A 14,239-nucleotide genomic window follows, 5' to 3' on the forward strand; every position below is an offset into this window, starting at 1 on the left:
ATTTGATGGGTAATATGTAAACAAAAATTATTGTTAGTTGTATTTATCAGAGTTCGTAACTTAATTACTCTGCTTTTTTTGTTTAGGTAATTTCACTGATCTTGGTTGTCGTCTTCGTCTTCTTCGTAAGCATCTGTGAAAGTAAGTTTGTAAATTGTTAAATATTTGGCCGTGTAGTTTATATTTTTTTGGCTGGCTCAATGTATGTGTCGTTGAGTTTTAGTTGAGTTGATTGACTTGGTATATTTGTTTTGAAGTTTATTTGTAAAATTAGATAAAAAGAGAGGTGATCATTAATGATTCGTCTTTTTTGGGATTCTAGTTTTTGGTGTTTTGATTGTTTGGGTTATTGTGGTTTCTTTTAAACAGTAAAATAAAGATTTGTATAAAATTAGATCGATAAGTCAGAGAGATAAATAGAAGACCACAAATCTTGGGTATGAAATATTTTTGATTATTGATGTTAGCACAATATAGACAGTAATATAAAGGGAATTATGTGTTGATTGTTTCTTACGGATCAATGAGGAGACGGATAACGACTCGAGTTGTTTCTTTGGTGAGGCCAGAGCCCTGGACAGAACAGATATGCCCAACCACATCTGTGAGTTTAAATATCAGTTATGATATCAAAACATAATATAAACTCAGATGCAATATGATAATATACCTGGAAGTTCTAGGTTTGTGTTTGCAATCACTTGGAGATTGTCGAACAGTCTAATCTTGACTGAAGATTGATCTCAGGAGCACCCGTGATGCCTTCATCAATAATGGTTAGTGAGATGAAACGGATGAGGAATGGATGATAGTTATCTTGTACATGCTTGAGCACATAGAAACCTCAAAACGATCGACTTTCACAATGGAACCAGCTTTCAAAGATGGCATGTAATGATTAGCACATTAAAAAATAGATTACGAACATACACATGGCGCAACTCTGTAACTCAGACTTGTTTGAGAGAGTGGTGAAAAGAACTCAAACTCATGTTAAACGACAACAATTTACAATATGAGAAAACTATAATTGTTGCAAACTTAAGTTTTTTTTCAGATAACGTGATGAATATCATTTAAAATGAAACCCATAACGCACTTGTAGGCCCGACCCTCAGAGGAAGCCGAAGAAGCAAGAGCTTCCAACTTTCATAAATATATATTCGGTTCGACCATCAATGTACATGTATCATTTAGCTTAGTGGTATAAATGTTGGTGTTTATATCTCAATAACCCGGATTCGAACCATGGATTTGATATTTTTTCATACTTTTTAAAAGTGGGGTCCACAAAACGCTGACGTGGTGCTCTAAAGAGTGAGCAAAACTCATATATTATAATATAGATTGGACGTTCAATTTATTGGAGTTGTTTGGCTCTAGTTGGGAATTTATGTGCATATATATTAAAAAACATAATAACAGGTATACTTCTTTTTCTTATTAAATATTGAATGGAATTGGGTAAGGTGGTCACGGAATAATTAATATTGTTGAAAACATTCTTCATAGCCGGTGGTACCACAATACTTATAGAAAAGATTAACATAGACATTTTTCGAGTTATTGATTGGTCTCAGTTTGAGAACATTCCCTTCACATTTACTACTAACCAACCCTAAGTTTGTAATTGCATGGCTACGAACACATAGCCAATGTTAATGCCATTTTTGCATAGTCTCACAGAGACTAATATATAATTCTTTGTCTCGACGTCAAGTTATCGTCGACGTTTCTTATTGGTTATTATCCACATGCAAAATTTGTGGGGTCAAGACTGATCAAGACTCACGAGAAAGATTTATATAATCACGATCTTTTTATACAAGAGCATCTCCGACTCCACTCCATAATTTACTGTAAAATAGAGTAAAAAATTGAGTGATTAACAAACAAAAAAACTCATTACTTTATTTATGGAGTAATCACTTTTTTGTTTGTTCATCGTTCCATTTTCCACTCTATTTTACAGTAAATTATGGAGTGGGATTGAAGATGTTCCGGCTCGTTTCCATCGAGCGTTTAGGATGGATGTGATATATGAAACATTGAAACATGTGGTGTAGAAATGATAAAGTTATACGTTAATGTCACCTCTTAACCTTACAGTTAGATACGTTATAATTAAACATACCGTTGAAAACTTAAAACTTGGATCACTCCAAAGAATGTAGTAAAATCTAATTCTACGAAAGCTCAAAATTTTAAAGAGTTTTTTTCCCATTGAACTATTTTCTTAAAATCACAATACTCTAGGGTTTCATAACATAAACCAGCAAGAGACCAAATCATCAAAATCCATTAACATGCACACAAGCAAATATTACAAAACATTTGAAAATAGCTATAATATATAAAAACACACACATACTTTGTTTCTTAAAGAAAGCTCAAGTCTTGAATCCTAATCTCAGTTTTTAACTTCTTATGCTGAGACATCTCGTGATGATCAACCTTGGCTGCTTCTTTAACATTTCTAGCACTATCAACAACCGAGACAGCTTTGTAACTCTTACAACCCGACAAAAACCCACCCGACCGGACTTTCCCAGCAATCACCGGTTTAGTTTTAACCACCGAACCACTTCTCGTGCCTCTCTTCATAATATCGAAATCCGAAATGACCGATTGATCTGCTATACTTCCCGTCACCACACTCCACCCAATGCTAACCTCACTCGGCTCATAGACACTGCTCGTTATGTTCTCAATCTCAAACAAATCAGAACTCGCTTCGCTTGCTGTCTCCTCCTCTTGTGTCTTGCTGCTCACTGAAGAGTTGTGATTAATGTTCTTGGTAGAGAGATGGTTTGGTATTGCGTCCCATGTAAGTATAGACAGCTTTCTCTCGAGGTTCATGGCGATATCTGACCTTTGGATAGGTATTGAAATCATGGGTCTTGCTTTATCCATGTGCTTTCTTGCGTCGTAAGCAACGAAATCTCGATCATAATTTCTACCTTTACCAGCTATCTTTCTGTCGGTATTGATGGTTTTAACCCCCGAGCATGGACCGTTGCATCTAAACCCACCAAAAGAGACGCTTACATCGTTTGTTTTACGTTGCTTGTTGTCATTGTTGTTGTTCATCCTCATGAGAAAGGTTTGACTGTTGTAACTTGACTCGGATCTTACACTTGGAGTTCCATGTCGGCTTGTTCTTGATCTAGATGACGTCGTTTTCGTCAACTGAGTATGAGTATGAGTATGAGGATGATACTCTTTGTTTTCCTTCTCGTGTTGCTTAGTGATATCCACCGTGGAGTCAACATGATCTAGTTTCATGCTGAAGTACTTTTCTGCGCCGAATACTCCAATCTCGGAGTCAACATCAGCAACAGAAGCTTTGACTGTGGGCTTATCTGAGATCTTTGAAGAAGGTTGCTCTTGGATCGAGGAGAGGACAAGTAGTTGTGGTTTATGAGTTGAGATTTGGTGAAAATGGGCACCCTTCTTTTCAGCATCCATCTCTATTTTGTGTTTGTATATATGTTGTTTAGTTAGTGACTACTTTATGAAGTGATAAATTACAAAAGATCAAACAAAAAGGAGTTAAAGGGAAATGACAAGAAGAAGAAATCTATGGAAATGATGGGGGATTTTGCAGAGAGAAAAAGCTTTGAAGGTGGATGTGTTCATGAGGGGGCTTCTTCACTATTATATAGAGAAAACATAATCTTATTGGAGGAAGTGGTTCCAAGTCATAGTTAGTAGTCAGACAATTTGCAAACACAAATTTAATTGTGGCCTTTTCAAGATTTGTCATATAAAATAAGTACATTTTTTCATAAAGTGGTTAGTACATTAGAACATGATTATTTGAGAGGTTCTTGAGGTGGAGTTTTTAGCAGAATATAAGAACCCGTCTCTTAATTTTTAATTAAAAAAAACTAAGAACCGACTCTTAAATAAGAGTTTTAAGAACCGGTTCTTAACTTTTTTTAGTTAAAAGTTAAGAGATGGGTTCTTATATTCCGTTAAGAACTTCACCCTAAGAACCCCCAATAATCATGCTCTAAACGTTAGAGTTTAAAAACAAAAAAGGTATTTTAGATGTGGTTTTAATATGATTTAAAGAGTTATCGTATAAAAAAACTATCTCTTAGACTATATTTGCGAAGTGATTTTGTCAGATGTCATTTCTACAATCAATTTCACAAAACAAATATGACATGGCTACTGAAATTGATGACATGACTTCCAAAAAATATGACATGGATAATTTTATTTAATGTTGATTTATATTTTTGGTAAACTTATTAGAATATGGTAATAATTCATATATTACATTTAATATTGATATTTATTTTTGGTAAACTTTTTTAAAATATGGTAATAGCTCATACATCATCTATAAAATAAATATATTCATATATAACATTTCAAATTTTGAAATATTATTACTTTTGTATAATTATTGTATAATTATACAATTTGTATTACCAAAGCTTTCAAAAATTTCTACAATTTTTTTTAAAAAAATCTAATCATAAGATCATTAGTTTCTTATATATTTACAAATTTTATAAATATTGTTTAGGCTAATTTTTTGATAATTATATAATTTTATATCATTTTTATTAGTTTTATACAAATTGATTTAATATATATCAAATCTATATTAAATATTAGTAAGAAAATAGTAAAATCTATAATATTTAATAAATTTTATTTTTAAATATAAGTTAGATTTAAAAAATCTTTTTTTTTGTATCATTCATTTTACGAATATTTATTTAGTTTTAAAGATGGAAGCCGGTTTAGGGACAGTATTTTAGCCATAAGCTATATATAAAGTAATATTGAAAACTTTTTAAAAAAAAATCGACAACGTTATTGAAGTAAATAATGTGACAATCAGGAGAATTCAAATTTTTATCAAACGTGGATAAAAGCCAAATTAGCATTATGAGTTTAGACCTTTTAACTCTGTACATTTCTTCTTCCCTAACGAGGAATGATTCGAATTATCACAATCACCAAATAGTTCTTTCTTTATATCGGAATTATACACTTTGTGTTTTAATCCATGAGAATAAGATGTGGACAATGTTATGACAACTGGTATCGTGGTGCAAAGAAATAAAAGGACCAAAGGAATAGATTGGTATTTATTGTTATGCTTATTGTTCAGTAATAAATAGCTTGAAAGATTGGTTTTAGATGGATTTTTCAATTCTAACGTATATGTATCACACATTCAATTATAAACTGCCTAGACGTCTGCTGGAAAGTTTGGCAGTGGCAACATCAAAGATCTTTTCAATATCATATCATTGTCCTTTTGGAATAATAACAATCCAAAACTAACTTTGGAATTTGTCAGGAAAACAAATGTTTGTTTTTCTTCACAGTACTCGTCTTAAGGAAAACACAAGTTATCAACAGACAAGCACAATGGACATATTTAACTACTTGTTTAACGATACATATAGGATATAGGAAAAAATATTATTTATACACAAGATTCGTGAAGAGAAAATCATTATGTAACATGATTTTGAGATCGTTAATTTAGTTTGGTAGTGAAACGCATACACAATTCAAGACCTGAAGGGAAGTATTAACAGAGGTCAAAGACTAACACACTTTAGATCTAGGGATAATTGGCAAAATACCCCTATCTAAGTTTAGAAAATTGGAAAATACACTGCTCTTAACCCCTTTTTTTTTGTGGAAACTACACTTTTATTGTCAACTAAACTACACTTATTTATGTAAATTCTGAACTTAGCAATATTATTTTTGGAATAGACATATATTTAAATAATAAATATTTAAATATTTGAAAATTATCTCTAACAATAAACAGTTTTACTAATAAAGTCTATAACATAGTGAGATATTAAAATAGCCTAGTTTTCAAAATAGAATTTCAATTTAAAGTACTTTCTCAATCTTCCTTTAGATTTCTGTTGTTCAAACCCATTCTTGACGAATGTAATTTTATTCTACTTTTAAAATATATACTAGGATAAGATTTACGCCTTGCACAGAGTGAGTTTATTTGTATATATTATCGATATTTTTTTATATATTTGATCATTTTATTTATACATATACAATGTTTTTTGTTGATATTATATAATTTCTTTCCGATGGATCGGTTCAATTTTTATTAAAAATTGTGGGACTAAACTATAATTTATATATCATGGATTGATCGGATTGGACATTAAACAAATTATAACACAAAACCCTTATTTTCGTCCACCGAATACATTCTTGAAAACAGTGAACAATACTGTTTCCACAGTTGAATTATTTTGACATTTATTTTTCATATGGTTTTGAAGGGTTTCAGATCAACCATCGAACTGATACATGTCATTTTAATGCTTTTATTCATATGTTTAAGGAAAACTTACATTTTTGTAATTTAAAATTATTTTAAAATTTTTTAAAATATAACATATAAGAAAAAATATAACATATAAAGTTTCCTCATTTTATAATTTAATGACGTTTTAAAATTTTAAAAATATAAAATATAAGGTTTTCTAATTTTTGTAATTTAAAGTCATTTTAAAAAATTCAAAATATAATATATAAGAAAAAATCTATTTTTTTTTATTATATGGTTAATGTGATTGTTTATTTTTTTAATAATATAAAATTAAACAAAAATGAAGAAGGATGCAAAAATTGTTATCAAATTTTTATTATTCATAGTCATTAATTGCTATATATATGTTAATCATATTAGGTAATTCCGTAACTTTTATTTAAGGAAAGAATGCACGCTTCTTATATTTTGGGTTAATATAATGCTCTAGTAATTGGATTTGGATCAACATTTTTTTCAATTGATTCTTAAGCTGTCACGTAATCTAAATTGTCATCCCCTAATATATTAATTGAGGATCATTTAAAAAGTTGTAACCTTAAGTTTGTACTAATTAAAAAAAAGACCATGCTTAGGTGTCACTTAATTAGGATGTCAATTTGGCTTACGTGTCAGCTTAAGAATCAATTGAAAAAAATGTTGGTCCAAATTCAATTACAAGAGACCATTATATTAAACCAAACTATAAGAAACATGTATTCTTTCATTAAATAAAAGTTACGGAATTACATAATATGATTAACAAATATATGACAATTAATGACTATAAATAATAAATATTTGATAACAATTTTTGCATTCTTCTTTATTTTTGTTTAATTTTATATTATTAAAAAATTAAACAATCACATTAACCATATAATATAAAATTGTTTTTTTTCTTATATGTTATATTTTGAATTTTTTTAAACGACTTTAAAGTACAAAAATGAGAAAATCTTATATGTTATATTTTTCTTATATGTTATATTTTTTCTTATATGTTATATTTTAAATTTTTTAAAATAAATTTAAATTACAAAAATGTAAGTTTTCTTAAACATACGACTAAAAGCATTAAAATGTCATGTATCAATTCAATGGTTGATCTGAAACCTTTCAAAACCATATGAAAATGTCAAAATAATTCAATTGTAGAAACAGTACTGATCACTTTTTTTAAGAATGTGTTCGGTGAAAAAAATAATTTTTTTGTGTCATAATTTGTTTAATTTCAAATCCGATCAATGATATATTAATTATAGTTTAGTTCCACAATTTTTAATAAAAATTTATCCGGTCCATCTGAAAGAAATTATATAATAATAACAAAAATACATTGTATATATATAAATAAAATGATCAAATATATGAAAAAAATTGTCGATAATATATACAAATAAACTCACCATGCGAAAAGCGCATGTCTTATCCTAGTTCTAATTACGTGACACCTAAGCATAGTCTTTTTTTAATTAGTAAAAATTTATGGTTACAAGTTTTTAAACGATTCTAAGTTAATATATAGGGGATATTTCTCTTTATCCAATCTGGGAAAAATGAAACAAGGCCTTTCTTCAATCTATTGGGCTGAGAAAGTTTTCTAATCAAAGGCGCGATGGTCCAGAACCAGAATTATACTACAGGTTTGTGCGACTGTTGTCCAAGCAATATTTGTCTGGTGGTGTTTCTGTCTTTTCCACAAACATAAAGACAGCATAAGTGACGTGTCATGTTCTAAAAGGTTGTGTTTGCGTAACACCAAGTACGAACATTCCGATATTACCCCTTACTCGTTTACTATATAAACCACATCGAACAAATCAAATCCCTCTCAAATCTCCCATCCCTTCCTCGCTCTTCTCTCTAGCTATTGGATCGGTGACTCTGCTTCTGTTAGTTTCAGCTTTGAGTCGCTGCTACAATGTCTTGCATAAAGAGAGTTGATAGATCCGCGTACGTTGCCATGGCACCAGAAGCTCCGTTCATAGCTGCCGGAACGATGGCCGGAGCCGTTGATCTGTCATTCAGCTCATCCTCCAACCTCGAGATCTTTGAACTAGATTTTAACTCCGAAGACCATGAGATGAAACTATTAGGTCAGTGCTCAAGCTCCGAGAGGTTTACTCGACTCGCTTGGGGAAGTTATGGATCCGGATCCGAGGAATCTCCCTATGGTTGCATCGCCGGTGGCCTCGTCGACGGGAATATCGGTTTATGGAATCCACTCACTCTGATTCGGTGAGTTTTCTCTTTCTCTGAAACCCTAATTGTTAGGGTTTTTATATGAAAAAGTGTTTCCGTAGAAGACAAGTAAAGTATTTGATTTTTTTTTTTTTTTTTGCTGCAGTTCCGAGTCTAATGAAAGTGCGCACGTTAGATACCTTTCAAAACATAAAGGGCCGGTGAGTTGCAATCTCTTTAACTCTTATGTTGCGCTATAGGTTCTTTTCGATGCTTACATATATATATATATTTGTATGTTAGGTTCGTGCTCTTGAGTTTAATGTTATCTCCCCAAACCAACTTGCTTCCGGGGATGATGATGATGGCACGGTTTGCATCTGGGATTTAGCAGATACTTCAGAGCCTTCTCATGTCCTAAAGGTATATATTAATTAGACCACCATGTAAGAATCTTGCTTTATCCTAAGTACCATTGAAATTACATGGTTACAACTTCATATCTTGTTTACAGGGTACTGGATCTTATACGCAAGGTGAAATCTCCTCTGTTTCATGGAATAGAGAGTTTAAACATGTTTTAGCATCTACCTCATATAATGGGACTACTGGTGAGAATTAGGGTTTCTCCTTCCTTCTATATGATCTGATTCCACTTTCTGCTGATTGTTACTCGTTCTTGTGTTTTCTTAGTGATATGGGATGTGAATAACAAGAAGGTTATAACAGGGTAAGTGTTGAGTTCTTCTTTACCATGCATGGTTTATCTGAAAAATCTGATCTAATAGAAGACATCCTTTAATTAGTGGTATCTCTTATATCATAATCTGATATGGCCACTAATTATCAATCAACAGATTCAAAAATTCCGAATCAAGCGATAGATTTAAAGGTCTCATTAGCTGCTCAGTTTTGCAATGGGATCCTGATAATTGTAATCAGATAATGATTGCATCAGATGAAGATAGTTCACCTTCTGTGAAGGTAATCAATCATTTACCATGTTTGTTGTACAAGTTTAAATAATTTTGGCTCTTTCTTAGTCTCTAAAGATATTTTTTTGCTATTAGCTTTTGGACATAAGGTATCCACAATCACCCGTTCGCACATTTTCTGGCCACCACAGAGGTATGCCTTTTGTTATGTGTTTTAGCTAAATCTATGTACCATGTTGTTATTTTTGAGTTCCTGTTTTTATAGTGTTTATATCATTGGTGAAACATAAGTGGTGATACATGTTCTAAATCAGGTGTAATTGCAATGGAGTGGTGTCCAAGTGACAGCTTGTATCTACTTACCTGTGCTAGAGACAACAGAACTATTTGCTGGAACACAAAGACAGGACAGGTAAAAGAGAACAATAATTTTGATATAGCTCTGTTAGCTATATAGTAGTAATTTATGTAAATTAATGGAATTTTTGTTTCAATTTATTTCAGATTGTGGCTGAGTTACCTACTACAAACAATTCAAATTTTGATGTTCATTGGTCCCCAAAGATACCTGGAGTTGTATCAGCATCTTCAGCTGATGGGAATATTAGCATCTATAACCTTGAGGTACCTCTTGGACATATATTCTCTTTGGTGATTGAAGTATGTGTAGTAGACCAATCTGAATAATACACAAGATACAATAATAATGAACCTTATGAACTCAGATGTCATTTTCCATCCTCATGGTTTGTTTTAGAAGACCAAAACGTTTAGTGCTTAGTTTCATTCTCTTTTGTGTTCTGAAGAATGTATGTACTATATATGTAGGGTTGCAGCCGCAATGGTAGTGGAGAGAACAATCTTATTGATGCAGCTCCTTTAACAGCACCAAAATGGTGGAAGCGCCCGGTTAGTGCATCTTTTGGATTTGGAGGAAAGCTTGTGTCATCTAACTCAAAGCTCCCTGAGGCTTCTGTGGTAGGGTTTTAGATTGGACATTGTATAATTCTGTTTCCTTTCTTCATTCTATTTGACTCTTATCATGTCATGTGTCAGGTTTTCTTGCATAGCCTTGCCACAGAACAAAGTTTGGTGAATCGAATAACTAAATTTGAAACTGAGATAGAAAACGGAGAGAAGACTTCACTAATGAGTTTGTGCAAGAAGAAATCTGAAGAGACCGAGTAAGTCATTTTCAGTGATTGAAAAAATTAACATAATTATCCCTAACAGAAACTTATTCTTTGTTTTCTGAAGATCCGAGGAGGAGAAAGAAACATGGAGCTTGCTGAAAATAATGCTTGAAGAGGATGGGAACGCAAAGACGAAGTTGCGTACCCATCTTGGCTTTAGTTTACCTTGTGAGGATCAAAAGGATCAAGAGCATCATGCTACATATTCTTCTGAAAACGTAGAAGAAGAAATCTCTGATCCATTATTTGATGATGCCATCGAACGTTCACTGATTGTGGGAGATTACAAGGAAGCAGTAGCTCATTGTTTATCTGCAAACAAGATGGCTGATGCTTTAGTTATTGCTCACGTTGGTGGTTCTACCTTGTGGGAGAGTACTCTTGATAAATATCTGAAGATGAGCAATGCACCTTACATGAAGGTATATATAGTTTATATTCAACTTTACTTTAGATATGTTGGTTATTGCCATCTTGATAATCTTGTTTCAGGTTGTTTCTGCAATGGTGAACAATGATTTAATGAGCCTTGTTCATACAAGGCCAGCTAAATTATGGAAAGAAACTCTTGCTCTCATCTGCACTGTAAGCTGTTTTGTTTGATGATATTAAAATGTTTGTTCCAAGACGTTTTTGATGTCACTAACTACTTGTGCATGGATGTTGCTTTTGAAAAACAGTTTGCAGAAGGAGATGAATGGACAAGCCTCTGTGATGCTCTTGCCTCACATTTGTTGTCTTCTGGTTTTACTTTGGCTGCAACTCTGTGCTACATTTGCGCCGGAAATGTCGACAAAACAGTAGACATATGGTTGAGGGGACTTGAAAAAGACAATGCTGGAAAGTCTTATTCTGAGCGTGTTCAAGTAAGCATTGTTGAATTTTATATCTTGCATAAACATTGAATTTGGACTTCTCTGCTCAACATTATTTTCTTTTCTAAATAGGATCTTATGGAGAAGACTGTTGTCCTTGCTTTGGCAACCGAGAACAAGAGATTCAGTGGCTCTTTATACAAACTCTTTGAGAGTTATGCTGAGATATTGGCCAGCCAAGGACTTCTTGCAACGGCTATAAAGTTCTTAAAACTTCTTGAGCCTGGTGATTTCTCATCTGAACTTTCAATATTGAGGGAACGGTTTTCTCAAAGTGTTTATCAGGAGCCAACTCAGACGCAGCCAAACCTTCTTATCAGTCCATATAACCAAGCTCAGCCAGCTCTCCAGGTTTCATGAACATTTTGGCTTTCAGCAACAATGAATCAGTTTCTTGGACCAACCTTGATTACAATTATTTTTTGTTTCTGCAGCCATCTTTTACTCCAGCTCCAGTAACCAATGCTCAGCCATCAAAAACTACTTTAGTTTCTCTAAATCCTCCTCCTCATCAACAGAGGTCAATGGATTTTCATTCATCTACTGTATGTTTCACTTCCATCTCCATTTTATTTAGTTTATTTTTGTTTTTGACTAACCAAAAAACATATGTCCCCAGAGATACACGAACGCAACATACAATCCACCACCTGCTCTATATCTTAACTCTAAGATTCACCAAACTGTTGTTCAACAAGTGGAACTCATGGTTCCAGCACAGCGGGTAGCTGTGCAACCACCCCCTGCACCTGTAGCTCCACCACCAACTGTTCAGACAGCGGATACTTCCAATGTACCAGGTATTGACATTTTTACAACGTTAAAACAATTAATTTTTAAAAATATATATACACTTTGTTCAGCTCAATTGGAATTAGTATATATTTGTGACCTGCCTTTGTTCTGTATAGATTGTTATAACTAAAGTCAGTTGTTTTCTTTATGTTGTTATGGAATGTTCCAGCCCACCAGAAACCTATTGTGGCTACATTGACAAGGCTTTTTAAAGAGACATCAGACACATTAGGTCCTGCCAAGAAGCGTGATATAGAAGGTATCTCAAAAAAAGTAGGATCTCTGTTTGCGAAACTCAATAATGAGGACATCTCAAAGCACGCTGCAGAAAAACTCTCTCTGCTATGTCAAGCTCTAGACAAACAGGACTTTAATGCAGCTTTACAAATACAGGTACACTTTTATTTTATTTTGGTAGTCTTTCACGTTATGTATTCTAAAAATGTTGAAGAAACGCAACTTTGTCTTTTGTTTTGTGCAAAACAGACGCATATGGCGTCCACCGAATGGGACGAATGCAACTTCTGGCTCCTACCACTTAAACAAATGATTAAAGGAAGGCAAAATGTTCGATGAAAAAGGTGGGATTATGTGGGATTTTTAGATATAAAATCACAGGAATTTAGGTAGAGTTAAGGCATCACTTTTCTTGTGTTATGTACTTAGTGCTTTGAGTCGGTGAGCTATAAAGCAAAAAAATAGTATATATTCTCATTCACTGTCTTTATTTGTTCTCTTCTTTATTTTTTTGGGTCTTTGAATTCTCAGGAGTATCAGCAGTTGCCTTAGAAAGCGTCAGAGCCAAGCAATCTCGGGAAAGCCAGAGTTCATGAGACTGGTGTTAAAAGTCGAATACAGTTCTTAACAGATTGTTTTCCTTTTCTTGTAATGTTCTTAGCTAACTAAAGTCAAAATGAATGAAGTGAGACATATATGGGCCCTTTCAATAGAGCATTATCAATTTATCATTAGTTATGTATACCTAATAAATATAAGATTAATATTTTAGCAAAATTTAATTATCTAATGAATTTCAGTGATAAATAAAATAAATCAATCCAAAAAAAAAGAGAGTATCTCCAACCATTTTATTTTATTTTATTTTATTTCCTTATCTCATTTTTTTCATTTTAACAGTTAAATACTTTTGAACACTGTGCCTAAGACCTATGTTATCAGTTACTAATTTTTTTTTTTTTTTTGCCATCTGATATTTATAATAACCAAAATCACAATGTGTTTTCTCCAAAAGAGTATTTTTAAATACATTAAAGTTATTTTTCATATTATAAGTAACAATTAAATAAACAAACTACAATTGTCTTTTCCAACAAATTCGAGTGGCCACTTAGATGAGAGCAGAATCAGCCAATATGTTTTTTATTGCGTGGTATTGGTAACAAACCTTGCTTTATTTTATTTGTAATGGTTTCGAGTTAACTTCTTTTTAGTTATAGTTAGTTGAGCGAACTGAAATACATGAACCTAAACGATTTGATAGCATGATATGAAATGTGGGCCGCTATATTATTTAATAATCATCAATATAGCATGATTCACACGCAACTAATACATACTCGCACGTATATAAAAAAGCTTTTAAACTATTTATTAAAAAAAAATTGACATCCACATATATAGTTTGAAAAAAATAGGGTAAACCTTTTTCTGGAGAAGAAACGTGAAAAGCCACAGGAACCACGCGCCGTGTTTATCTAGATTAGCAGCGGATTCGAATTCGAGTTTTTTACAGATCCACATAACGTTTTGTGCCACCCGACCACAGACGCATGGTTACGTATATAGTTTGATACTGGCCAGTGGCCATGACAATAAAATTAATTTCATTGGATACAAAAGTATCTTCTTTTAAATGTCTAGAATATTTCTTTTGAAAGTTTTTTGTATGTGTAGTGGGTTAGTCGAATAGTC

The 14,239-nt window shown here is 32.5% G+C and overlaps 2 protein-coding genes across 3 annotated transcripts; one reads left to right on the forward strand and one right to left on the reverse strand.

Annotated features, from left to right (window-relative positions):
* Positions 1 to 2,280: 2,280 nt before the first annotated feature.
* LOC106307820 (protein PHYTOCHROME KINASE SUBSTRATE 3) lies at positions 2,281 to 3,658 on the reverse strand. The gene has a single exon (XM_013744882.1). The coding sequence runs from the start codon at positions 3,466 to 3,468 to the stop codon at positions 2,380 to 2,382; it is 1,089 nt and encodes a 362-aa protein (XP_013600336.1). The 5' UTR covers positions 3,469 to 3,658; the 3' UTR covers positions 2,281 to 2,379.
* Positions 3,659 to 8,180: 4,522 nt separating this feature from the next.
* On the forward strand, positions 8,181 to 13,294 carry LOC106310314 (protein transport protein SEC31 homolog A). 2 transcript variants are annotated; one of them, XM_013747548.1, is made up of 20 exons: positions 8,181 to 8,566; positions 8,676 to 8,730; positions 8,813 to 8,932; positions 9,024 to 9,120; positions 9,203 to 9,239; positions 9,367 to 9,493; positions 9,580 to 9,637; positions 9,759 to 9,856; positions 9,949 to 10,068; positions 10,273 to 10,422; positions 10,501 to 10,628; positions 10,702 to 11,059; positions 11,130 to 11,222; positions 11,318 to 11,503; positions 11,585 to 11,863; positions 11,947 to 12,057; positions 12,132 to 12,312; positions 12,477 to 12,700; positions 12,794 to 12,888; positions 13,076 to 13,294. In XM_013747548.1, exons 1-19 carry the CDS (start codon positions 8,250 to 8,252, stop codon positions 12,881 to 12,883), a joined length of 2,829 nt encoding a protein of 942 aa, XP_013603002.1. In that variant the 5' UTR covers positions 8,181 to 8,249; the 3' UTR covers positions 12,884 to 12,888; positions 13,076 to 13,294. The 2 variants fall into 2 exon arrangements, with proteins under 2 accessions (XP_013603002.1, XP_013603003.1); XM_013747549.1 differs by having other exon boundaries at positions 8,694 to 8,730.
* The last annotated feature ends 945 nt before the right edge of the window (positions 13,295 to 14,239 follow it).

The sequence above is a fragment of the Brassica oleracea genome, chromosome C8 (assembly GCF_000695525.1).
Source record: "Brassica oleracea var. oleracea cultivar TO1000 chromosome C8, BOL, whole genome shotgun sequence".
NCBI classification, from domain to species: Eukaryota; Viridiplantae; Streptophyta; class Magnoliopsida; order Brassicales; family Brassicaceae; genus Brassica; species Brassica oleracea.